This window comes from Lagopus muta, chromosome 2 (assembly GCF_023343835.1).
Source record: "Lagopus muta isolate bLagMut1 chromosome 2, bLagMut1 primary, whole genome shotgun sequence".
NCBI lineage: Eukaryota > Metazoa > Chordata > Aves > Galliformes > Phasianidae > Lagopus > Lagopus muta.
The window spans coordinates 61,928,138-61,954,326 of record NC_064434.1 but is presented as its reverse complement, the minus strand read 5'-3'; the positions used below and the strand labels follow the sequence as shown (position 1 = coordinate 61,954,326).

The following is a 26,189-nucleotide window of genomic DNA, read 5'->3' as shown; positions in this document are numbered from 1 at the left end:
AGAATAGTAGGAAAATGCCCAGTTACACTTCTTTTAACCTGTGCCTCTTTGTAATAAAATAATGGTAGTCAGGGTTTCCAAAGAGATGGGGATTTGAAAAGTGAGCATGCCAGCTAATAGCTGTGGTAACAGGCTGAACGTAGCAGAATAATAGCCATGCAGTGGCCTCTCAGCCTTTCAACATGCCCCAGTTCTCAATAGTGAATGCACAGCTTTGTTCGGCAGCCGGTCACCTCCTCAGCTTGACTGGAAGAGCCTAGAGCTAGGCATCTCCTCTGCCCCAGCTGCCTCACCAGCCCTTTGCTGCTGGGCCTTACAGGAGGTAGTTCATGGAGGATTTACAGCCTAACCTTTTTATTGTGCTCACAGGAGGAAAGCAAATGTTTTATTGTGTGAGTTTTTTTAGAAAATAAACAGGGATTTGGGTGAGAATGGCTCCTAAACAGTAGGCTGGGCCCTGAATTATCTGGTAGGTTCCTATGTGTAAGGGATATGGAGCTGAGAAGCCTGTGATGCTCTCTATAAAAACAAGAGCAACAAAAGGAATTGTTTTCTAGCATGGCTTGTCAGAAAAGCCTACAGTCCCAACACAGAGCAAACATGTTCTGCCCCTCACCTTCACTGATTTCAGGTCACGGCATTAGCTTTGTTGGCCCCGTTTCTCAAAGTCTAGGCTATGCACTCTGGGTTTTGAGATTTTGATAAGGAGCCTATCTCCAATATTTAAATAAAGAGCAATTTGCTACTTGTTTCTTGTGGAAAACAAGCAACAAGAATAATGTTGGGAATGAATGGCCATATGGAAGAAAGATAGAGTATGAAGGAGAAACCTGAGATGAAAAACTCTGATTTGAGTTCAAGTAGAGGGTTTTAGTAGGCATTTGTTTCTCCATTCTTTGTCTATGATTTGAATGATGAGAAGACAAACACAAATTGTTCACTGAGCACGGTTGGCTGTTTGGCCCACATGGATGGACTCAGATGCTGGTTAGAATTACCTGCAATCTGGAAGCTAGCCATTGTGGAAGTGTTTGAGTATGCAAGAGAGAGGTGGTACTGACTGTTGCTGTGGAAGTGAGGAAAGCAGAAGGGTGGTGACAGTAATGTGATGTCTTTTCATGAATGTTTTAAATTTTTCTTACCTTGCTGTTACTTGGCAATTACATGACAATATATTTTTGAGATTCCATGCCCCCTCTCTTAATTGGATTTGTCAGAATATCAAGGAATCACAGAATGGCCAGGGTTGGAAGGGACCTAAAGGATCATAAATCTCCAACATTGTAATGAAACAAATTACATAATAAATCAAAAGTTTAATAGAAATCTGAAGACCGTTTTCACTGGCTTTCCTAGTAGGGTGTTATGTATATGTAAAGATAAACTAAATGTAGATGTTAGAGAATTCAGTTTAGAAGTCCATGGGCTTATTTATCTGTAGCTGTTAGTAAAGAATCCTTGTGGACTCTCAATATATGTTAATTTTAATTAAAGTCTGACCGTCTTTCTTTTTAAATTGAGCATACTATTGTTCTGGTAAGAGGAACGTGCAGAGAAAATCTTATAACTCTGTGAGTAGGTCACTGTGAATTTCACACCGAATATTCACAGCAGGCAAATCCAAGCCTCTAATCTGTTTGTTTCTTGCCCTGTAGCTTCTGAAGTGTATGACTCCTGGCACTGCTATTCTTGGCTACTGGTGTGCTGGTGAGTGTTGCAGGATTAACACCATCTGTATGTGAGTGCAATGGCTATGCTACTCTGCGCACTGACGCTGCCATGATCCGCTATTATCTCAATTTTTTCTTTGCTTCAGAAGTCCTAATGAAAGTATTTCTTCAGTGTTCTTGATGGGCTTCTTTTCATGAAAAAGCTAGAAAGCAGCGCACACTGCAATATTGCCTTAAAGCAGCATTGAAAGCATCAGTTCTTCATCAAAAACATGGCTCTGTTGGAGTGTCTTTCACTGAGATACCTTAAAGTTTAATGACAGTATGGTAGGGGAGGAACAAAACAAGTAAATAACCCGTCAAGATATAAAAACATCATCAGTAGAAGATAAAAATAGAATATTGCCTGTGACTGTGCTGTTACAGGTCTTTGTATATGGCAGCAATGAGAGATCATGAATGATGAGTTAGTTGTTGCCATTTGGCAGTCCTAGTCTTCAGGATCTTATTTATGTGAAATACCTTTCTCAGCTATAGAAGCAGTGGATTCAGAAGAACTGTCACACACCAGTACTTTGATCTTGAACACCTGCTTGCATTCTTCTTATTTATTTATTTTCATTCGAAGTTCTGTGAGATTTCAAATTAGACATTACTATATGCTGCAAAAATCTATTGCAGTCATTTTTAAAGTCCTGAGTACTTCTTCTGTCACTGAATACATTCCTATTGAATTGGGGTATTGAAAGAGCTGTTAGCTTACTGTTATAAAACCTACTGTATCTTTAGGAGAGTGGGCAAAAGAAAATGGCTTCTTCAAAAGGCAGAGTCAGCCTGGTGCTGGACCCTGGCCGTTGCTATGTCTTAGTTCCATCCTGGGAGGAATTCAAGGATTTTTCACCTCAAGAAATAAACATGGATACTACTTTCTGTGGCTTTTAGTTTTGTTGAAGAGAGGAAACCCAAAGGAAAGGTTTTCTTTTTCTATAAATGCAAACATCTGTTGGTATGACTTTGGTGTTATTATTTCAGTTCTATTTCAAAATTCCAGTTGCTAAACTTCCTGAGGTGCAGAGGAGGTTCCAGTAAGTGTCTCTGATTCAAAAATAAATGGAATAAGTCCTTCAGTTGGATTTAAAGGAAAAGTTCAAGTATTTAAAGATCCAGAAAAACACTTTTACTTAGAATTAAGGAAACTGTCTTTTCCAGAGAACTGACTTTTACATTTATTTTTTTTCTGCTACATATTCTATGAGTTAAACTGGAAAAGATGACTTCTATGAAGATTATTTTGTGGGCAAACAAATGTTTGGCTATTACTAGTAAGAACGATTCCTAGATGCTATAATCCCTTTTGCTGCAATTGTGCATCCCTCTGTATGGTAGGCAAAATGAATTTTATATTGCTAGCTAGGACACACTTCACATTTTTCTTCTTAAAAACTTCAAAACATTTTTGATAAAGCAACCAGCACACTGTACTGTACAGGGAGTGAATAGCCAGTGACTCCAGTGTGCTTGTGCTGCAGAAGGCTCTGAAAGGTGAACTTCAGCAGCAGCTTCTGCTCAGTTGGCTGAGGTTGAAAATTTCCATTAGCAGCAGCATGCTGGCACAACAGGGCATTTGCTGAGCACAGAAGGCTAATCCAAGAGGAAGCAGAAACCAGGCCTGTTGTACAAGAACCATTATGGTGATGTAGTGTAGGTTGGAAATATATTAGCAGTGTGCCAGCAGCAAGCATGATCCTGTATGGTGTTGAGCAGGAAGAAGAGTCTATATGGACTTCGATTCAGGTCATGGTGTGAATTCTGAATATCAAAAATCTTAAAAATTCGAACACCAGCACACTGAACAATTATTGCTTAATCTTTCATAAATACCAGTATGGGCAGAGAAGAAAGTTTTGATTGCATTATCACTCATGGTAGAGATAAGAACTGTGTGTTTATTCCCACATAGGCATTCAGATATATATATCTGTATGGAGTTTTCATTTAAAATCCAATTTACTGATTTATTTACATAACTGGGTCATTATTATTATTTTTTTGCTAAAGAGAAGAGAAGCAAAGCTCCAAAGTTCCCAAAGAGATGGAAAATAATCCTTTTAGATGACGCATAAATGGATCATTGGATCCATATGCTCTATTTACGTTGCAATACCTCAGCAGCATGTGATGGACTGTTCCTTTTGTTAGGTGTCTCTGCAGCACTGTGTACAGATTAAATAGCTACTGCAATGCAGAGAGTTATTAATACATTACATTGCACTTTCAGTGAAGATGTCAGTGTGTCCTTAAGCCTGAATGTACCCTGTGGTTGCGTTATGGTGGGTTTTTTTTGTGGGTTTATTTGTTGGTTTCTTCTTTTTTTTTTTTGTATTTTTTTTTTCCTCAGTTTTGGCAGAGAGTAATTTATTTCTTCAGTAAATCCTTAACTAATTAGCAATTGTATAATAACATCCCTCCTAATTCCCCTAAACTCTGATTATTATTAAAGTTTAGAAAAATCAAGGCTTTGCTGTAAAAAACAAAACAAAAAAAAACAAAACAAGAAAAAAAACGGTCACCTTTTTCAATTTGATGCAGTAACAATGTGGTCTATGGCTCTATGCATACAGAGGGAGGATGGAGGAGACAGGGAAAGGACAGAGGAAGGAACAACTATGTGGAAGGTAATGCAGACAAACAAAAGCCAAATCCAGGGTATATGAAATGTTGGGAAACAAGGAGAAGTGGGGCACAAAACCATTATTTTTCTGGCATGTCTATGTTATCTTTCACTGATGATTCACAGTAGAAGATTAAAAAAAAAAGCTTTGAGTTTTTGGTTTCTTACACATCTTTCTTAGCATGTTTTAAGTGACTAAGGGGGGAAATTTCCTTGGGAAATTATCACATGTGGAGTGAACTTCTGCTGTCTGTTATATGGGAAAATAAAGGAGAGCCAAGGGCAAATGTAGATGTGCAGACATAAAGGAGCAAAGCAGAAGAGAGTAAGGACCTCTGCTCCTCTTCCCTCTCCCTGCTACCTGCAGTAATGCTCGTGGAAGTTCACTCTGTATTTGTACCAGTGGCTCAAGCTAATGCTGCATCGCTGCAGCTTTTGCTTGCACCTGGCTCAATGAAGCAGATGTGGAAAGCTCTGTCACTGGCTGCCTCTTAGTCAGTCCATTGCTGGGCTAGATTCAAGCCTTCTGAATGTGGGGGACTTGTCACTGCTAAATGACAAAGTGTTTTTGCTCTGTTTCTAGTATTGCTTGTGTGTAATATGATATTAGTTGACAGAAGGAGCAAAACAATGTACTACCTCCGGTTGATGCCCTACTAGTTTGCCCAAGGATTACATAAAAAATCTTCAACCAGGGTGATAAAAGCTCCGTAGGTGAGGTGTGTACCAGGTGTGAAGGAAGTAGAGGTCAAGGGATGTGAGTTCTCAGCTGATGACTTTTTCTATATGAACATTGATGCACAGAAAATGTACAGTAAATTCGCCACATTCAGATTATTTCGTGGAGTACACAGGCACTGCAGTCTGTGTGGGCATAAGCTGAGGATGCTGAAACCAGTGCTGGACTTCCTATGGCTGTTGAATGTGTCCAGAACTTGTAGATACGTGATTGCCCTGTCTGAAATATTGTGTAGGCTATGCAAGAACTGGGCAAGTGTGCGTATGCATTTACATTTTTAAATGTAAATATGCATATATTAGAAAAAACTCCAAAACTATAGGAGAAAATACTTGATTGAGAGAGCTATCCCAAAGACCTCAAATGGCAGTGAAGCAACAGGCTGTAAACTGCTGATCTTTAAGCCTGGGTAAATGGGACTTTAACCCTGTCAGCCTTGAAGTTCAGATCAAAGCATTTCCTAGCTCTCTAAATGGCCTCAAGGCCACCTTCACTTCCTTTCTCTTCACCCAGCTTCCTGCTGGAAGGTGCTGAGCAAGGAGTATGCTCTTTAGGAAAACTCCAAATGAAATCAAGGCCATGTCACATACAAGGGGACAAGGAGTGAATTTTACACATGATTTTTAAGATTAGGGTATCTCTTTGTGGGCTTAGTTTGAACAAACAGCTGTGAGAACACACTTGGAAAGTGAGCCAACAGCTAGGACCTGGTTTGATTTCTTTTGCTTTGTAGTTCCAAGCCAAGAAGTGCCATCAATCCCACCATAGACCAGAATAGTCCCTAGACCAAAAAGGCCATTACTTTCTCACTGTCTGCATTTCTCTAAGAGGAGTAAAGAAAGCTACATGTGATCTGGGTTGTCACTGTCCCCACTGTTGTGTACACAGCAACTGAAACCAGCCCTCTTTTAAGGTGCCCACAAATAGTTATTCTCTGTCTCAGCAGTTTGTTTCTTGTTGCCCAGCTCATTGATTCGGGCAGTAACTTGGACCACAGGACTTGAAGGCAGCCTGTGCTAAAGCAAAGCTTCTCTGGGTTTGCAGAGAGACCTGCAATCAGGGAGTCAGCAAGCAAGGTTTTGTGTTAAACCTTCCTTTTGTGTATTTTATCTCTCTTGCTCATATTTCTGTTTCTTTCTTCCCTCTACAAACAGTTATTTTCTTCCTTCTATATCTCTTTTTTCCTTTTCTCTATTTCTTCATTTTTCCTTCAGTTTGTCTTCTCACTGTTTCCATTCAAAATTCTTTTCTATTTTCCCATGCTTCACTGTGATTTAGCACAGAGCATTTGGTGGCTCTGCTTTCTCATTTTCTGCTGAAAGTCTTTCCTCTTCCGCTTTAAAAAGCACTGAAGTTTTGCAAACACACTGCAGAAGCCTGTTCCTGTTTATGTAAATGCAGAATGGGATCCAGAACGATCCCTTTTAATTAGCGTTGCAGGTTCATGGGAGTTTCTAACATAAATACAGAAATTTCACAATACCAGCAGGTTATTTATTTGCTTTGTGCGCTTATCAATGTTGTCAGCAAATTAAGGGGTCAAAGCATAAGAAATGCCATGGAAGTATGGTCTCTCTTCGCTATTTTTACAGCTTTGTGCTTGGAAAAATGGAAGTTACTGGGTGTTGCTCAGTGAAGTGTGCATGTTAAAGTTACCCACAGCGATGCCCATTGTCCTGTCCCTGAGTCGAATGATGTAATGTTTCATTTAAGGCTCTCAGCAATGCTGAAGAGTCTCGGTGCACTGGGAAAAAGGCAGTGAAAAAGTTGTGAATCAGGTTTCTCCCCAGCCTTTGTGTTTAGGGTTTTGATAGATAAAAGCTGACTCATGCAATATTTCTGGCGAAGGAGCTGTATGGACTAGCAGGAGCTTCTCATTTTACCTGAGTGCCCAAGTGATGTAATTCGGGAACAGCTGAAGGCAGAGCGTGCATTTACTCCCTGCTGCACAGGTAGGTCGTGGTTTGTTCTGAGAGGATCTGAGAAATAGAGGACTTGTTCGTTCTCTGTGCAGGGAGCCAGAGACATTCCTCAGTGGTGAGATACTGTCGCAGAGGATTTTCCCTTGCAATAATGTTCTTGGGCATTAGCAGGCTCGGTTCTGACAGAGGCTGTTCTGCTTTAAGCGTTCTGTGGTGGGGAGGGCGGTTGGGCAGACAGAGATACATCAGTTGATGGCTGTTTTTTCCTTGTTGTAAGATCGCTAATAAATGGCATTTCTGTTGCTCAAAGTTCAGTTAAAATACTTGGCAACATATCATTCATGGCAGTTAATGCTGAATTCATAGTATCAAGAGATACAATCCCACAAATATTGTAGCTGTCTAATGTGGCTTTGTTCACAGAGGTTATTAGTTTTAGAAACGACATGTTCATGTTTAGAAGTTCATATTTAGGAACTAATAATGTGCAGACCTTCACTTGGGTAGCGTTCAAAGCAGAGGATGTGGGGATGTTGGGATTATTGCAGTGAATAGATTTTAAACTTTCTCGGTCAGGCAGCTGTATGACGTTAACGTTTCTAAATCTCAGTGCTGTGTCTGAACTTAATACTAAATGTAGAAATTGCTATAAAAAGTCCTGCTTTATTGTATCTACAATATAAATGCTTTCTTGGAGAAATGCAGATATTTCAAAGAAAATGCAGGAAAAGATTCTTGTAGTCTCATCACTTTTATTTAGCTGACCTTCCAGAGGATGTGAAGCTGCAATTTTTGGTAATGTTGACTTTGCAGATAATATCATTGGTGCTCTTTTTATGCCAGAATAAAAGCAGCAACAATACTAATTATGAATATATATTGACTTGTGAGTTATTATCCTTGCTCTGTTTCTTAAAATGCCATACACAGTAAACAACTCAAAGGAATAAACACCTATATTTAGATGGGGCTTGTATTCAAATATGAAGTTGACTTAGACTGTTTTATCTCTTACCATATGCTAATGTCCTCAAGTAGCCAAGGCTGCAGAGATAATAGAAAGCCATTAATCATTACTATGAATGTAGTTAGAGGCAGGAGATACATATTACAAAAAAGCAAGTGATAAAAGAAGTTTATGCACTTCAGTGAGAAGCTGGTCATGATTATGTGCTGAAAACAGATATGGTAAGAGAGTTTCTTTGCATGCCACTTCGGCGTTGAAGCACTACAGCCGTTGCCTGTTGAAACATGGTGTTTCTTGTTCTTGTACCACCATAGGACGTGTGCAAGTTGTGGCTCTTGCTTGGAAGCAGTCTGAAGTTGTATCCTGCCAGCATGCACTGTGTGTGTGTGTCTGTCAATGGGGTGCAGGGGGCAGAGGGGGAGGGGAGGATTGTGGGGCTGGGGGAGGGCTAGCTAGGTTCATGCAGAGGCTCAAACAAGAAACGACCTTGTTTGGGGAGCGTTTTGCTTTGTGAGTATGGACAAATATGCAATTATCCTCCTTTCAGTGCTGAACTAACAAGTCATCACTGTTATTCCTTAATTAAAGTATGCAAATTTTAGATTTTTTTTCCCTCCAGACTGAGTTAATACCGTTATTCACAATTCACAAAAGTTCCCAGTGTTAGTTTGGCTCATCTTTGAAAGGGTCCAGTAAACAAAAGAATGCCGAACGAAAATGTAGTGACCCAGCCGGATGTGGGTCAGGGAGCACAAGCTCCAAGCCGGTCCCTGGTGGGAGAGCTGCCGTACCCCTGGCTGTGCATGCTGCTGGCAGCTGGGTGCCTCTAGTTACTGCTGATGCTGTGACATCGGTGGCAGTGGAGGCATGGGGCTTGTGCAGCCTTATATATCTGAGCAATGAGTTTGCTTTTTATAAAACGATTTTGTTTCCAAGATGAATTTGTAAGAAGTTGCAGTGTTCTCTAAGGATCAGTCAGCAAAGAGCAGCCTTCTTAGCTGTGGTGAGACTAATTTTGGGGAGGTTGTTTCCCCTCCCATGCCCCTCTCCCCCCCCAAACAAACAAATAAACAGACAAAAAATATATCCATGCCTGATTCAAGCAACCATACTGCCTAGCCTCAGAGGGGCTTCTGAAGATAAACCTTGAAAGATGTTCAGAATTTTTGTTGTTTGGAAGGACTGTGGCTTTGTAACAGGTAGCTCAGATAGAAATTCATGGCTGGACAGAGCCAGGACTTATCTGTCAGCTCTGGTTGACGTTAGCAGTTTGCGCAGTGTTACAGGGCTTGGAAGCTGGGGACAGGAATCTGCTTCCTGGTTGAAAGTCATGCCAAATGAACTTTGAAGGTGGTGGGCAGGATGAAGTCCTGGGGACAAAGCAGACCAATATTTTCAATTACCAAAGAGTTTGCTTGCAGGAATCAATAGACAAAGATACAGGAATAATGGTGTGTATGAAAATGGAGGACCTTGAGTCAAATGTGTTGTATGCAATTAATTAGCCACATCCAGCAGGAGCCTAAGGTCTGTGGGAGTGCAGGTGTTGGAACAAGCACAGTTCAACTACTACAACTAATCCTTGTTGTTGTTACTTTTAATAAGCAATGACATTGCCATTAAACACAGAAGTAAGGTTTTGTTTGTTTTCTTTAAGGTGCGTTAAAATCTCCCCATGTTTCTGGCTACATGTCTTGTGAAAAGCTACTTTTATTCTGGCTTCGATTTCATTGACCTGGACTGTGTTTTGTTTGGATTTTGTATTAATGAGCCTCAGAGTATTTGCGGAGCAAATATTACATATTAATCCCTTCAGGTTATCTGTGAGGCAGACAGCCTATCAGAGAAACAGGAAGAAAAAGGGAGCGTGGAGCGATGGAATGTAACAGGAACCCTTTGTTTTCCCACCAAATGTGGCTAATCAGGTGTTTCTTTGCCATGTAATTTTAGTAAAATCTTCTGGAGTAAGTTACCGGAAGGGTATCCCTGTTATCTTATTTATCCTGTGCATTTTTCATCGGAGTTTACATCTGCACAATAATGTTGTGCTTTCTAACTGAACTTGAAAAATGATCTGAAGCTGATAGCAAAAATATATTCTTATCAAAAATGCATACTTTCTTATCACAATCAGTAGGAAGGCAAACACCTTTGTCCATACCCATTTTGAAACGAGAGAACTTCACCGCATTCTTCAGTTTTAAATATTTTTCCAGATTTCTTGCTTTATATTTTATTTTGGAGCTTTTTTTTTTAATTAGAAAATTTGATTCTATGCTGTGCTGATTATGTGCTGCAAATATGCAAGAACCTGACATAAAGAAGGGCTGCAGATCTTCATCCTTGGAAGGCAAAACCAGAGAGACCGAAATACCAAATTAGGTTTAAATTTAATGGACAGTTTCTTATTTGTATAACGAGAAAACTGTTCTCGACATTAATTCCACACTTTACCCTGAGGACATTATTTTCCTTAACAAAAAGGGATTATATAACCCTTTTATTATCCCTAATATTATCATCATTAAAAAGGTAGTATTAAATACAAATTCAATCCTGTGCATTCAAAATGGGCTCCTATTTGTTTGCTTTGAATTTTGCTTTGGAATGATTGCAGCAGAAGCAGTATTCCCTTGCAATTGTATAAGCAGTCCTTCAGTATTACTTCTCTTCCTACATTGCCACAAGTTTTTTTTGTCACAGAACAGATATTCCAAACTTCTTTGAGTTTGAAACATGGCTTTTGGGTGAATGGCTCTTGCTGAAAGGAAACCTTCAGGTGTTGAATTTATTTGCAGCTGCTTTTGCAGGTTCTCATGGTGCACTGCACACAACTTGGTCAGAGAGAAATCTGCACTGCATCACTTCAATGATGTCCTTCAGGTCAGATGGTCAATAAAAAGAAAGTAGATTCAATATGCTGACAGGAAGACAGATATTTTGTTATTGCATTGGTTTGAAAAACATCTTTAGTCAGTTAAAAAGGGGGTAGTGTTCTGGCTTGAGCTGAACAGATTCAGAAAAACTTATATTCCTACTGGAAGGCAGTAGTATTTGGCAGTGCTGTTCCCTGTGGGAATTAATTTTTTTTAAAAAGCTATGTTATTTTCACTGGGAAATCACTGTGGTTTTATTGTTTCTGTATAAGCTGCAGTGCTGGTAAATGATAAATGCTTTTAGTTTCTGTGTGACTGTGTTGGCCTTGCAGTATTCAAAATGGAAGATACTGCTAGGTATCTCTGACACAATCCTTGAGTTTTCCAAAGCCTCCAAGTCATGGTCAGCTCTCAACCTTAGAGATAGAAAGATCTCTTCCCAATGGAATTTTTTAACCTTAGGGAAAATATTGAGTCATATCTCTCTCAAGGCTCAGCATGAGAGAACACACATGCTGATGCCAAGCCCAGCACCATAGCACATGAGACCAAGAAGGGATGTGACAGAGTTATATACATGAACTGGAAGTACTCTGGATGTATGCAGTAGCCTCCAGTGGGATATCACCACCATCTAAAAAACATTAGATCCACAGCGATCCCCAAATCATATCATTCTGGTTGTCTTTTTTTGGAAAAATTGATTTGTCCCAGTTTTGTGTGCAAAGCTTTAAAAATGTCTGTTGTCAACTGTGAGGTTAGTATGGAGTAACAATGATAAAACCACTTTTTCTGTTTATTTTTTTTAGATGACTTCCACTTACCTCTAGATGTTTTACCAGCTGTGACGGAGGGCCTTGACTCCAAGACAAAAGAAGATCTACACAAGGAGAGCAGACCTTTCCGCTGCTGTGAAACAAAAACCATGGACCTGTCAGACAGCGACCGTCCCGTCAGCTTTAGCTCCACTTCCTCCTCTGCTTCCTCCAGGGACAGCCACTGTTCTTTTGGAAGCAGGATGACATTAGTTTCAAACAGCCACTTGGGCCTATTTAACCAAGAGAAAGAAACAGGCGCCATCAAGTTAGAATTAGTCCCAGCCAGAAGGTTTTCCAGCAACAAACCACGCAAAAACACCCCTGCAGAGCATGAGGATCCTGAGGAGAACCTTGAAAAAAAGTTAAGCACTCCAAGGAAGGCAGAACCAAAAGGAGCAGGCAAAAACTGTGCAATGTCCCTGGTGACAGAGCCCACCAGTCCCAAGCTCCTCTATGTAGACAGAGTTGTCCAAGAGATCCTGGAGACAGAGAGGATGTATGTGCAGGATCTGAAAAGCATTGTGAAGGTAGGAATCTTGATTAGAATTGTGTTAACTGTTCCTTAGTGCTGCGTTTTATACACTTTGATCTCACAGCAGGATAAATAGATGTTACGATGGAATTGAGATTTGCTGGTGACCTAAATGAAGGTTTTTATAGATTACCATATGTAACATCACGGTTCCTGTTTATTTCTTGCTTTTATTTTATTAGATGAATTTAAGCTGTTGTTTGTTCATGAAGAAATAACCATCCTGCAGTTGATGGTAGTAGTGAGTAGTGGCAAACTTTTCGCAGTAACATTTACCAAAAAAAAAAAAAGTCAAAAAAGAAAACCAACTCTGTGTGCTGGAAAATATGGCAAGAAAGAAACAGCAGACAGCTTGTTTGCACTTTTAAAGGTTTTATCTGGAGAATTTCACTTTTCCTTTCATAGAATCATTGAATAGTTCAGTCAGTTCTAACCCTGTGATGTGGATAGGGTTGCCTCCTGAGGTTAGACTGTGTAGGGCCCCATCCCACCTGGCTTTGAATGCCCCCAAGGATAGCGTACCCACAGCTTCTCTGCGCAACCTATGCCAGTGCCTCAGCACCCAAAAAAATTTCCTAACATCTCACCTTTGGCTGTGTCCTTCCAACCAATTCTTTATCCACTTATTTGTCCAGCCTTCAAATCAATATCTCTCCAATATAGAGATAAGGATGCGGTGTGGAAACATATCAAAGACTTTGCAAAAGTCCATGATGTGCTTTTTTTGTCCATCAGTTCCTTCACTCCATTGCAGTAGGTCATCAAATTGGTCAGGCATGATCTACCCATGGTCTCTGTTCAGCTCCTCGTCTAGCGTATGCCTTAGCATCTCTTCCAGGGGGATCTTTGCCACGATTTTCCCAGGTACAAATGTGAAGTTCACTGGCCTGTAGTTCCCCAGGTCAGCCCTCCCCTCTCACTCACCATATTCATATTCTAGTTTTGCAAGTTCTTTCCTGCCTTCCTGTCTCCCTTTCATGCTGTTCACAGCTGCAGTCTGTTCGCTCCAAGTCCTTGACCTATATTATTGAATGTGACATGTGCTTTTACTGGATAACCCTATTGTTTGGCTGTTACATGAAGGAATAATGTTTTCTTTAATATCAGTTTTGAATGGGTGGTGACTGTAGCATGTATTAGCAGTGAAGAAGTTTTCCTCCAGCCCCCAGCTGAATAGTACCATTCATTCTCCCTTTCTAGTACAGGGTAAAATAGGGATGAGTCCTGTGGATTGTTCTGGTCAATCCACAAACTTGCAACTGTGCCTATTAGTCATGTTCTTTTGGGCTATTAAAGATGACAGTGAAGTCCCTTGGCTATTGTTTCTAGTCCACATACTTAGCCTATGTAAGTATGTTATGACCACCCACAAAGAGAAATTCCTTTGGAAGTGTGTGCACTGTTTGTAGAATATATAGCTTCATGTAGATGGATGAGTTAATTTGCAAAAGGAAAAATATTGGTCAGATGAAGATGATACTTCTGCAAAGTCCTGGCCCTCTGCTCACCTAATCAAGACTAGACTGAGGAGGAAAAAGGTTTTTAGACTTTGTTAACAAATGCAGTTTTCAATTATTGCATGCATACCCACCCCTCCCCTTGCAAAGTCTCACAGAGGAATCCTTCTCTTTAAGGTTTTATTTGTTTCTGTGTCTGCTGTTGTTTCCGTAAATGTAATTATTGCTACAGTTTCATTTTGGTAGACGTAAGTGTTCTGTGTGTGTTACAGAAGCAAGTTCACATTGATTTGCAGTCTCAGATCCCCAGGCATGGTCCCACTGTTTCTGGGAACTGTAACCCCCACTGTTCTTCCTATGCAGTAAACTATGCAATGTGAGATAAAAGAAGCCATCATTAAAATCTTGAAACAAATTTTCCATTTAGAAATAGGAAGGCCGAAAAACGCTTGCTCGAAATGTTTGAAGCACAACTACAGTAGACATAGATTAAATGAGGCAAATGCTCTTGATGTTATGAAAGAACTTGAGGTATTCACCTTTGAAATGCCAAAGGGTATTTTCTACAGCATTTAATAAATAAAAAATCTTGAAGGATTCGTGTGGCACTATAAAGCTATTTGAGAGATGATGTGGTTGGCAGCACAACTTTTTTTTTAACTAAATGTTCAGGATCCAAGGGCTTCAGAGGAGCTCTTTTCTCTTCTACATGGTGAAAAGAGTGGGGAATCAGCTTCCTCAGCCTGTGCATGTTCTTCACTTGATTTCAGGGGAGGGAGATGTGACTGGAAGCATGTAATGGAGGGGCCCATTTGTCAGTGTTTCTCAGTATTTCTTTCTCCCCATGTTACCTTAGCAATACTGCAGTGGTTCACCTATCCAAGGGTGGTGGCTGTAAAAAGGGTGGGAAGCCTCCACAGACATCTGTAGGAGTGCTGTAGCCTTTGAGGATTTGATTATCTGGGCGTCTATGACTTGAGGCCATTTAGTTTGGCAGTCAGATGACTGGTGCAGAGCCAAACTAAGATGAAGGGAAGCAGCTCAATCTGTCTTATTTTCCAGATAAACTTGGGTCAAATTTTGGCAGCTGGTTAGGAAATGGGTTGAGAATGAAAAAAGGGGAGCTGGGGGAAGGTTGATTTACGTGTACTTCCCATCACATGTATGGGAATATGAAGGTGGGAGACATTGGAAGAAAGAGCAAACAAAAGAAACAGTGCTAAGTGGAGAGAGTAAATAATTAGAGGGGGAACAATATGAGGAAATAAGTGAAAATCAAAGAAGTGGAAATCTGATGGGAGGAGTATGAATTGAGTGGAACTGGAACACTCCAGTGGTGGTGAGCAGGGTGCAATACAGCAGCTTATTCTGTCTAAAAATGATAGTAAGGTGGTAAGGAGAGGAGTATGGAGTTCCCTTCCACCCTTCCCCCTCCCCCCCTTTTTTTTTTTTCTTTTTTTTTTTAAATGAATTCAGGAAGGCGAAACAAGACAATGCAAGTACAACCCAAGTACAAACAGACAACAGCTGAAAAAATGTAAGACAGACTGAGGATGACATGAGGACAAAAAGGGAGAAGTGAATAGGTACTATTTTAATTGCCCTCTGTTCCTAGCTGAGAATTGTTGGTACAAGCTTTCTGTCCTCAATACTGGAGATTTGCTGATGCTACATTCTCTGTGGACAATGGGAAAATACTTAACAGGAGCATGTTCTTATTTGTTTCCAGCACTTCAAAACATGCTCTTGCTTTAGAACTTAGAAGGTTGTAAAACTCTGTCTATGAATTTACCCTGTGAATTTCTGTTGAGCATGTTCAGCAGAGCATGTTTGTGATGCACGATCAGAATTTATTTTGGATATTTTTTTTTAATTCAACACACATTAATGATTGTGATGTTGTGCAAAGAGATATGAAGAGCGTTAAAGTATTAAAGAGTGCAGCTCCATCATGCTAGCCATGTTAACTTGTGAAAGGATCAACTCACAGCTACACAGAATCACAGACTGCATGAGGTTGGCAAAGATCTGGTGGCCAACTGGTCCAAACCTTTCTCAAGCAGACACAGCCAGAGCAGGGTGCCCAGGACCGTACCCAGGTAGCTTCCGAAGATCTCTAACGAAGAGAATCCACAGCCTCTCTGGACAGCCTGTGCCAGTGCTCCATCACCTACACATCGTAGAAGTACTTCCTAATGTTCAGAGGGAATCTCTTGTGTTCCAGTATGTTCCAATTGCCTCTCGTCCTGACACTCGGCACCACTGAAAAGAACCTGTCTCTTTCCTCTTTGAGCTCTTCCTGCAAGAACTTATATATGATGGTGAAACCTTCCGTAAGTCTTCTTTTCTCTAGGTTGGATAGTCTCAGCCTTTCCTCATATGAGATGTGCTGGACCTAGTATTGAACTCTGGGATACAGTGCTAGTTACTGGCATCCAACTAGACTTTGTGCTTTTGATTGCGACTCTCTGGACCCAATTTACAATCTATCTCTCTGTGTACTCATACATAAACAGCTTTTCTAAGAAGGATGTAATAGGAGATGGTGCTGAAAACCCTCTTGAAATCAAGGTAGACAATGAGTACTGATTTCCCCTCATCTACCAAGTCAGTCTTTTCATCATAAAAGGATATCAGGATTGTCAAACACGATTTCCCCTTGATGAATCCCTGCTGGCTACCCTCTAATTACCTCCGTATCCTTCACAAGCCTGGAATTAGTTTCTAGGGTTAGTCATATATATATGTATACAAACATTTAATTAACATAGACTGTATGAAATTGCATATAGGATAAGATGCATAGTACTAGAAGCCAAGTTATTTCATTATGAGTTAGCCTAGCATAGTGTTTTAGGAAGTGTCTTCTCAGCTTGCATAATTCTTAGAACATATAGGGTTAAGCATGCTCTACATAAAGACTATGGAGTGACTGGGAGAAAATAAAATTTCATTGACCCACTGTTAAAGTAAATTAAAAAGACAAATTTAAATTTGCTTTTGAATGTCCAGATGGTTTTTGTTCTTAACAGTGTCAAATTGATGTAGAGATCAGCTTCATAAGACATTGCTAATATGATCTCTATGTGGTGCTGGAGATCTGCTGAGGTTCTCCAGCTTTCTTCTTACTGAAGTATTTCACTGATTTAGAATGAGCAAGAGGAGGCTGTACAGACAGTTTGGGCTCTCTATGCTTAAAAACAACTGTTTTTCTAATCAGTGCAATTTTGTGTGTGACCTAGAGAAACAGTTGAATTATTATTGTTTTCAGGAATGCTGCTGTGATTCTTGCACAGGCAAGCATTCTAACAAGGATAGACAAAACTTTTCCATTGTTTGGTTTATTTTATCAGATGATCTGTTAAGAGTAATTAAAATTTTGAATTAGTACAGCTTGAAGCATGTTTTGGGCAAGTTTAGGAAGAGAAATTGGATACTTTGGCTTCCTGCTTATGTCATGCTGACAGGTGTACTGGTCAGGGCGAAACCCACAGACTTTCTCCTCTTCAGGATCCAGTCTTACTTTTTCAAATAGCAGTTCAGTTAGAATAAACATAGACTTCATTTAGAGTCACTTATTCAAGCAATTTCTTTTTTCTTTTCCTGAGTAAAAACCTTCCCCGGACTTTATAATAAAATTCAGTATTTTGTTCTGGTTCACAGAAGTTGGAAGTCCATATTCATGATCTGTACAAATGCTTTTAGCTGTAGAAAATGGCTATACGTGGCTAATTTACTCTCACGGTGATATGAGCCTGTTGAGGACATCTGGGTCCATTGCATGAACCTCAGATATTTGATACAAGAACTCATATCATTAAAATAATGTTATTAAAAAATTGCCGGTGTCTATACAAACGTGTAACTAGAGAAGAATGAAGCTTTGTCAGCGTGTTACAAAACTGATACAAATGGTGGTCAAGCTTCAGGAATCTTGAACTGCAACTGCAGTGTGGGAATCTTCTTTCACGTGTGTGAGTTTCAATACTCTTTCACTGGAGATATATTTTTAAACAATCCCTACTAGACCAGTTGAAGTCTCTCTTCTGTCTTCTCTCCTTATTATCTTCTCTCCATAATTTTTTCCCATCTCCCCAACCACTTTCTTTTTTTAAACTGAAGACTTCTCAATCAAGCCTTTTTACTCAGATAATCCCATTCTCCTCTGCAGTCGTCTGCCTGCAGTCTTCACAGTCATTTATCATCAGTCTTATCTCTGTAATCCCATTCTTGTCCCCAGTCAGTCGATACTGTCTCATTTCCTCATGATTTATCACTTTTTGATCTTTCTGTTTTTCAATGTTCTCAGCCTTTTCTGGCTCCAGATCTCTCCCTGCAGTCCTCTTGCCTTGTCTGAAGACACACTGAAACAGCTTGTCATAGTCTTTTTGCCAGTTCTAGCATAGTTCTGTTCAAAGAAAAGCTCAGCTTTTCACTCATTTTTTTCTGTTCTCCTGGCATCAACTTCATCAACATTCCAATTTTTTCTACCTTCTAAATTATGCTGGCATTCAGTCTGCACCTCCCAGTGTCCATCAAGTTTTGTTCCTGTTTCTCCTTAACTTTCTGTAGGGCTCTGTTTTGTCTCCTTTGTCCTGGAACTACATAACATACTTCTTCATGACACACAATTTGCAGAGGGTCACTGCGACGTAGTAACAATCTTTTCCTGGTCTTTCTTCAGAGGAGCAGACCTAGAAATGTCTCATAGCATTGTACAATGGCAGTTGTGGGTTAAGACCTAGGGAGAATGGAACTGAAACAGACAAAGGACCATTGCAAATATTTCCTATTGTGAAAATATGAATTTGGGGGGTTTCACTCCTCACCCTATGTAATTTCAACTATGGGGAGATTTGTACAATGGCATAAATCATGCTCTCTGAACAAAGTCTCCATTATGGTCCAGTCTGCTACAGAACAGAATGGGATGTTTCATGCCCCTGCTAGTCAGCGTAGGGATGCTTCTTGGAGCAGAAATGTCACCAAAATTTTTCAACGTGAGCAGAAAAGTGTGCTTTTGATTCTTTCTGAAAAAGTCTTGGGAAAATGCTCTTTCTGATATCTTCTGAAGCAACTCAGCAAGGAGGCAGGCTTCTGAAAGGAATGACTTAAAGGTGAGCAAGTCTGACAAAGTTATGTCCCTTTTGTGTCACAGGGAGAAGCCTGGCAAGGATTAATATTGATGTTTGCCGTAGACAGTGTTGTGGCACCAATGATTAAGGGAGGCTCTTCTGGGAGGAAGTCACTATCGAAATTTTATTGTTCTAAGTTTCCTGTCTCTGCATTTAGAGTATGTTTCTTCCTACATTTTAGGCAATTAGTTAAACCCACAGCTCTGAGGACTGTACTATGCTACTTATTGATAGTGTCAGTAAAACCACTGCTGTTTGTGCATTGAGTTGTTGTGCACTATGAGAAAGTTAATTCCTCTTAGGTCGGAATCATAATGTGGCTAATGAAACTGCAAATGTTTGTTCCTATGTTATACTTGAACACTGTCATTGAAACCTCTTCTACTATGGCTGCTGTGGCTGGGGGAGCTGGGGTTGTTTAATCTGGAGAAGAGGAGGCTCAGGAGTGACCTTATCACTCTCTACAACTGCCTGTAGGGAGGTGTGGTGAGGTGGGTGTTGGCCTCTTCTTCCATGTAACTAGCAATAGGATGAGAAAGAATGGCCTCAAGTTGTGCCAAGGGAGATTCAGATTGAACATAGGAAATAATTCTTCTCTGAAAGAGTGGTCAGGCCCTGGAACAGGCTGCCCAGGGAGGTGGTGGAGTCACTGATCCTGGAAGTGTTGAAGAAACATTTAGATATTGTACTAGGCAATATAGTTTAGTGGGAAATATTGGTGATAGGTGGACTATTGGGCTGGATGATCTTAGAGGTCTTTTCCAACCCTGGTAGTTTTATGATTTGAAGACATTAGAAACAATGTCTTCTCCAAAAGAGTGGTCAGGAGCTAGAATGGTCTACCCAGGGAGATGGTGAGGTCACCATCTCTGGAGGTGTTCAAGAAACATTTAGATGTACTAAGAGACATGGTTTAGCTAGGGAATATTGGTGGCATTTTGAATGATTGGACTAGACGATCTTAGAGGTCTTTTCCAGACTTGCTGATTCTATGATTCAGTTTTATGTATAAGCACTGCAGTTTTGGAAGTCTAGTCTTTCTGATGAAGATTGCTAACCTACCTCGTCTGTTTGTCTTTAGTCTCCAGCACAAAAGTAAGAAAATAGTCGATGGGTGCATTATTTTTAAGCAGTTTAATTTTGTCATCTATAGAACGATGATTATGAGAAAGGCTCTCATTCTTTGTGAGATTGATTGCAGAGTTTATGAAGGCATCCAGTTTAGATTTAAAGCAAAGCAGTAATGTTCAGAATTAGATTCTTTTTCCTTTGAAATTTGTCTTGCTATGGCTTTAATTTAAATCCAGATTCATTTTTGCTTATCACTTGCGCTGTTCTTTCTGACTAGGAATTTGTCCTTAATGTCATAAAAAAATTTGGACGAGCAGTTTAATTACCTGCAAAATAAACATTCTGATAATGACAGTGATATTTTTAACTGTGATTAATATTTCATATCCTTCTGAGCTAGTGAACTTTCCCACTGCTTCTGTTTCATCCATGAAGGAAGAGCTGTGTTGAATTCTGATTGACCTCCTCAGGGACAGCAGGGCTTAAAAGCCAGGAAAGTTTGAGATATGGTAGCTGAAAGAAAATAAGTTGTGCTTGACTATCTTGAAACATATCTACTAGGCCTTCTTTGAGTCAGTAATGTTTATCCAGCTGTATTGGAGAGCTTCTATGTTTTGTTTTGATTCTGAATTTGCTGTTTGCAAATCAGGACCTTTTTTCCCCGTTGGAGTCTGTTAAAGAAGAAATATGTAGTAGAAACACTGGCTTTGTTACCAACTAGGTGTAAACAGCTGTTCTGGCTACCTTAGAGAAATAGTTACTCAGACTTCTTTTGTCTGAGGCAATAGGACTATCCAGTTTTCCCAGTGCACTTCTTGCTTCCCTAATGTGAGCCATCCTAAAGAAACTTAAAATGATGGAAGTAAGCAAATAATTGTTTACGTTTCTATCTTAAATAGTTTTAGATAAAGTGCTTCTGAAACTCCCAGATCTTGAACAAAAATATTTTGCCAGATATATTTGTGTCATCACACATACCCTGAAAAGAAAAACAAACAAACAAACAAAAAAAAAACACAAAAAGGAAACCAAATCCAAAACCTTGGGTTTTTTTTTTTTTGTGCATGTGATAATGATTTTGTGTTTGATATTCGAAAAGCAGGAACATGGAGTTGTGAACAACCAGAAATAACCTAGCTAACTACTTCATTGGTGAAAGGGAGCTGCTTATATTGAAACTGGAACATGGAGTTGTTTGTGTACTAAAATCATACAAAGTATGCAAAGCCACAATTAAATATATGGATGTATTTTTTTTTTTTTCCTTGGTTGCCTTATCATTACTCAGTCTTATTTATGCTAGTAATATTAGTAATATTCGTGAATGTTCTTTATTCAGCACACTCCTGAGCATTTGAAAGTCACTGGGTAAAATGTCAGCATTGCCCTACATCTGAACTTTGCATCCAGGTCTTACCTTACAATGAGACTGTAGAAAATTTTGGACAGGCCTTTAGTGTATGGCTGGGATTATGTGCATCGTGACAGAGCAAATGCATAGTTATAACTTTGTGTTTGTTGGAAGTCAGAGCAAAACAGTGAGTTACACTGCGGTAATAAGTGTCTGTAAAGACAACTATCTTTTCTAGGTTCTAGGTGGAAGAAGAGCAGCAGAGATAGCTGCTGCTGTGCCAGTGACCTGAAGAATTGCTGGAAAGCCCCTGCAACTGTTACTGTAGTCCTTTTTCTGCAGCAGTGGGTATATGGCTTGATTCTGCTATCTGTAGCCTCCTACATGATTTCTAAATGCAAATGAGTATAGGTTAAATGGAGAAAGTTTCCTGTTCTGGGAAATTGTATTGTTTTCCTTTTGGTGGGGGAAGGTAAGAAGAAGGTGTAGTTACGTAGGGAATGCATGGTTTAGGAATGTGGGTGGTCTGCAAAGGATTCTGAGTGTGAAACTTCATTCTTACGTCTATACTGAGAGTGGAGCATGAGGTTGTACTACTCTTGTGTGGTATGAGTAGAGCTCTTTTGTAATTGAGAAAGCTAACTTCTGCCCTACAGTTTCCATTTGCTCGCTAGCAGTGATGGGGAGCTCTGAAAAGTGGTACAGCATCTCTGGGCAAGCAAGTCTGAGGAGGGTGCATAGCACAACTGGGAGGAGTAGGTCAGAACTGAGAGGCATGGGAGAGGAAGCACTGCCTAAGCCACATTGTTTTCAGCATCTATTTAAATGTTTTGACAAGATGATGCTTTGTTTGCAGAAAGTTTGGAATTTCTTCACAGAAATTCCAAAATTTGGAAGTGATATCTTAAATTGAAACAAATTACTGAATCTGCACTCAGACTAGAATTTCTGGAATCTTAATTGCCATTTTTCTTCTGGTCCATGAAAATATTTGACCACTTTTTATTTTGTTATACCATCATTATTATATATTATTTGTCAGTGGAATGTGTTCTTCTACAAATCTATACTCTCTAAGTGTGAAAGATTAACAAACTATACAACACTCTCTCTCTTTTCCCTTTCACCACTTCCATGTGCTAAGGTGTGTCACTGGCTGCAATTTTTTGTGGTTGCATGAAAATATCGTTTTGCAGTTAAGATACTGTCTTAAATTTTCAGATGCAGTCCACTCACTGCTATGGCCTCCCATTTAGTTATTTGTTAGTGATAAAATCCATCCAAGTCTGGGAAATACGTTGTTAACAAGGTTAGGATAAATGTGTGCTTAGGATGTGTGCACATTTTCACTCATATGCTGGCTTTGCATTTTCATTCTTTGGAAAACAAGCAGTTGCAGTTTCCTTTCTTGTGTGTTAAAATTAACATTTCTCTTCTGGAATATCTCATTTAATTTGCAAGCATATCAAGATCTCCTTAAAAATGGTAACATTCATTTGCTTTACAAACTGGGGGAAGTTCGTGTAACAGGACAATAATCTACCAGCATTCAGGTTTCTTTCCTGGGTGGCTCAGACCTTCAAAGACTAAATGCACCATACAGAATTTCTGTTCATTGCTTGATTCTGTCTTAATGAAGTTGTAGTCGGGCTAAGTAAGCCCTGTTGTGAGAATTAATGTAGATATCCTGAAGAACTTTGAGATTTATTAATATATATATATTAGAATTATTAATTATTGCACATTTTTAGATGATACCTTTTGAAAAAAAGCACTAGGTTACTGAGTGCAGCTGCTGATTTATTCTGATGATGTCATTCCTCAGTTGTAGCCTTAGATATAGAAATTTGTAGAGTACCTACTTCATCTGCCTAGTGACCCCAAAGTCTTTAACATCCTAATTGCTGGTTAATGCTTTCATTTTATTGTCCTCATTACTGTAGTTTATTTCTTCTGTGTTTCCTCTTATCTTTAGGAAGCCAGTTAGATGGGGCCCTCACGTTGCTCTTCAATGACATGTTAGTTAATTACTGATAGCATTTATTATCATCCCATAATCTCCATCTGTTCTCTGAATTTACATCTTTTTGTATCTCTGAGTAGCAATTCTCAGTACCAGCTTCTGGGCAAAATTCCTGTAGCTGTGATTTGTCAGTCGGTACTGGCTGATATCTGAAGATAAACATGGAATATAGTTTTAATCAGTGGGTTACAACTTCAATAAGTTAGTATGCTGAAGAATATAAGTGGCATTACATATGAGTTTTTGTTCCCAGTGGCTTACCCATGTCATCTTTACAGATGATGTATGATTTAGGGGACTTGTCTGTGCATGATCCATGAATCCCAGTTTTGTATTATGAGTGCTTTTAGTGTACCTCTATCAAATTACACTTTGATTTAACTGACAGCCTGCCTTCCAGGGTGTCTTTTTAGGGTGGGAAATTTTGGCATGAAATACCTGCAGTTGAACAGGGGAACATTGCTAAACTGTGATTGTATTTCATTCAAGCAAAAATTCATTTCTGCTAAGAAGGCAAAATCCATGAAAAGCAGTCTGTCCTTGAGGCCTTGAGGTCCCGTAACTAGATCTCCTGATTGCTGTGTTGTTGACATTAATATGCTCTAGAAGTTTACAGACTTTGTGTACAGCCTTCTGCATGCTTGTGCTCTACACAGGCACAACTGCTCAATGACATCTAAACCAGAGAACAAGCATATTATAGAGGTGCAAGTCATAGTGTTAGGACTCAGAAATTCCTCGCTGCTAATTTTGGCTGACATATGCTCCTTCTGTTGCTTTCCATGCATGAAGAAGAAGCCAATAGGTCTTACAAGATGTCATTACTTCTAGTCCCTAGTATCTGTAAATGAGGCAGTGTTATAATACCTGTAAGGTGAAGGAAGGAGCCATGTTGATTGTAGAAAATTTGTCACTTGCTTGAGAACAACTACATGAAAAAAGTTATTCTCCTATTATTCTGTAGATGGTAGTTGAGTTGATGCAATGCTGTGTAAGTATTGGATTCTGCAGACCCCTAACTGGAAAATGTGTGGAAAAGTCTTTCGTGATCATGTTACTCTACACTGTTAAACAGTGGAAAGAAAACTGAAATGTGCTTCTCTATTTTTAGTATTTCTTCATATCGTGTTCTAATGAGTGCTCTCTTGCCATCAATCTTTGCCCTTTCTGCATGCAGTCAGTGGGTATCATCTTACTGGATCATGATGCTGGCTTTATTGCTGTAATCTGTAGGCTGTGAGCCCAACTGCCTGTGCAAACTGGCAGCACAGAGGAAGCCGGCCATAAACAAAGGTGAACTTAGACAGCTTTCTCCACCATCTCCCTCCACGTGGTGCTTGGAGCAAGGACTGATGTCAGCAGATCCTTGCCACTTCAGAGACTGCTGCTCTGCTTGGAAATAGGAGAGGAGATAGGTCACAAACAAACAGATTGTATAAAGCATGGAAGTTTTCAGAGACTTGCTGACTATTGATAGTGGCACATATTCTCCTCACCCTTCTCCCATGACAACAGGGTTTGGATGCTGCCAGAATGTAGGTGGCAGTATTAGGGCACACAGGAAAGCTCTGGAGGGGCTGAATTTCCCACAGGGACAGAGCTTTCTCTACTGGCACTGTCAAGTGGAGATTTATGTTCAAGGTACTGGGAATGTAAAAGGAATGAGAAAGAGGAATAGGAGGGGCAGATGCTTTGATCAGTGTGGAGATTTTCAAGCTTCTGATGTCCTTAAAAAATAGAATATTATAAATAAATAAAATCTGCACTTTCCAATTACTGTAGAATTTGGAAAAACATGCTCACAGAAATGTCATTCTTTATTGATTTATAGTTTTATATGTAGAGAAGCTGTATAGGAGACATTGCAAGCATTTCTTTTTTTCTTTTTTTAAAGTTTGATTTACTAGCAATATCTGGAGCAGAAATTAAATAAAGCTTTGTGTTTTTTTTTTGTTGTGGGTTTTGTTTGTTGTTATTTTTATTTTTGTCAAACTGTGTTTACAATTAAAAATATTCCTATTAGAAAAACGTAAGTCTTCAGCAGTATTAGCCTACTGTGCAAAAGCATGATTGTGCTGCTTACGGCCTAAGAAGATGGTAGCATTTCTCATGTGAGATGGAGATACTGTTTGATGGCTACTGAATTTTCACTGACACAGGAAAAACATTTGAAAAGTTACTTCTCTCTTTGTTAAATTGATACTGGCAATCTATTGAAGCACAGCTGCTTCTGCTTCTCTGGCAGAGGAGCTCTTGAAGCAGGAGGTCAAGGGCAGTAATTATCTTGATAGGTATGAGTTTCTGCTTTTCCAACTAAGAGCATGTCAGCCTTTCTGATGAGGGCTTTAAAATGGCTAAGTCTGGGAGGGCAACTGAGCAAGCATTTGCATTCATAGAAGAGAAGGATGATTTCAGTCAAAATGAAGATGTCTTATAGATATGTGTTTAGCGTGACTCTTTACAGGAATAAAGAGGCAGATTATGGAAGACAAACTGAATGGAAGAAAGCAGTCAGAAGTGTGTGAATTTTGGCTTCATTAAAAGCTTTACTACAGATGTGACTAAGTAAATCGCTGTGCAAAATTATGAGACCTGCACTAAAATGATGGACTTTTCTTTTTCCATTACTGAAGGGGATTGTAATACTGATAGGGGAATTGTAATATTGAAAAAGTGTATGTTTTAATGAGAAATCTTGGAAGTTTTGATATGGCAAGAAGATGGGTTTGATTTAAATTTCTGAATCCTTACCCAGATACAGCCGAAGGAACCAGGTCAAGAAGGCTATGTATGTATTGTTTACAACTGCACCTTCATTTTGCAAGTTACAGCTGTGCTTTCAGTAATTGAGAAGAGCTGCAGTGAATTGCTTTGACTGGCATTCAGAGTCTTTGGCCACCTGTTGTGGACAGTATACTATTTTTCTCCCCCTACCATGCATTTATACAGTGCTGCTG

At 39.6% G+C, this 26,189-nt stretch overlaps 1 protein-coding gene across 7 annotated transcripts in view; it reads left to right on the top strand.

Moving 5' to 3' along the window:
• Positions 1-26,189, top strand: part of PLEKHG1 (pleckstrin homology and RhoGEF domain containing G1) — a 125,446-nt gene that overhangs the window by 62,626 nt on the left and 36,631 nt on the right. For 5 of the 7 annotated variants that reach the window (XM_048936145.1, XM_048936143.1, XM_048936144.1 and 2 more), the window contains one exon: positions 11,655-12,190. In XM_048936145.1, the coding sequence (XP_048792102.1) occupies positions 11,771-12,190 (420 nt within the window). In that variant the 5' untranslated portion in view covers positions 11,655-11,770. Of the gene's footprint in view, positions 1-11,654; positions 12,191-24,757; positions 24,874-25,541; positions 25,750-26,189 lie in introns of those variants that run through there. The other 2 variants (XM_048936147.1, XM_048936146.1) reach the window with 2 other exon arrangements.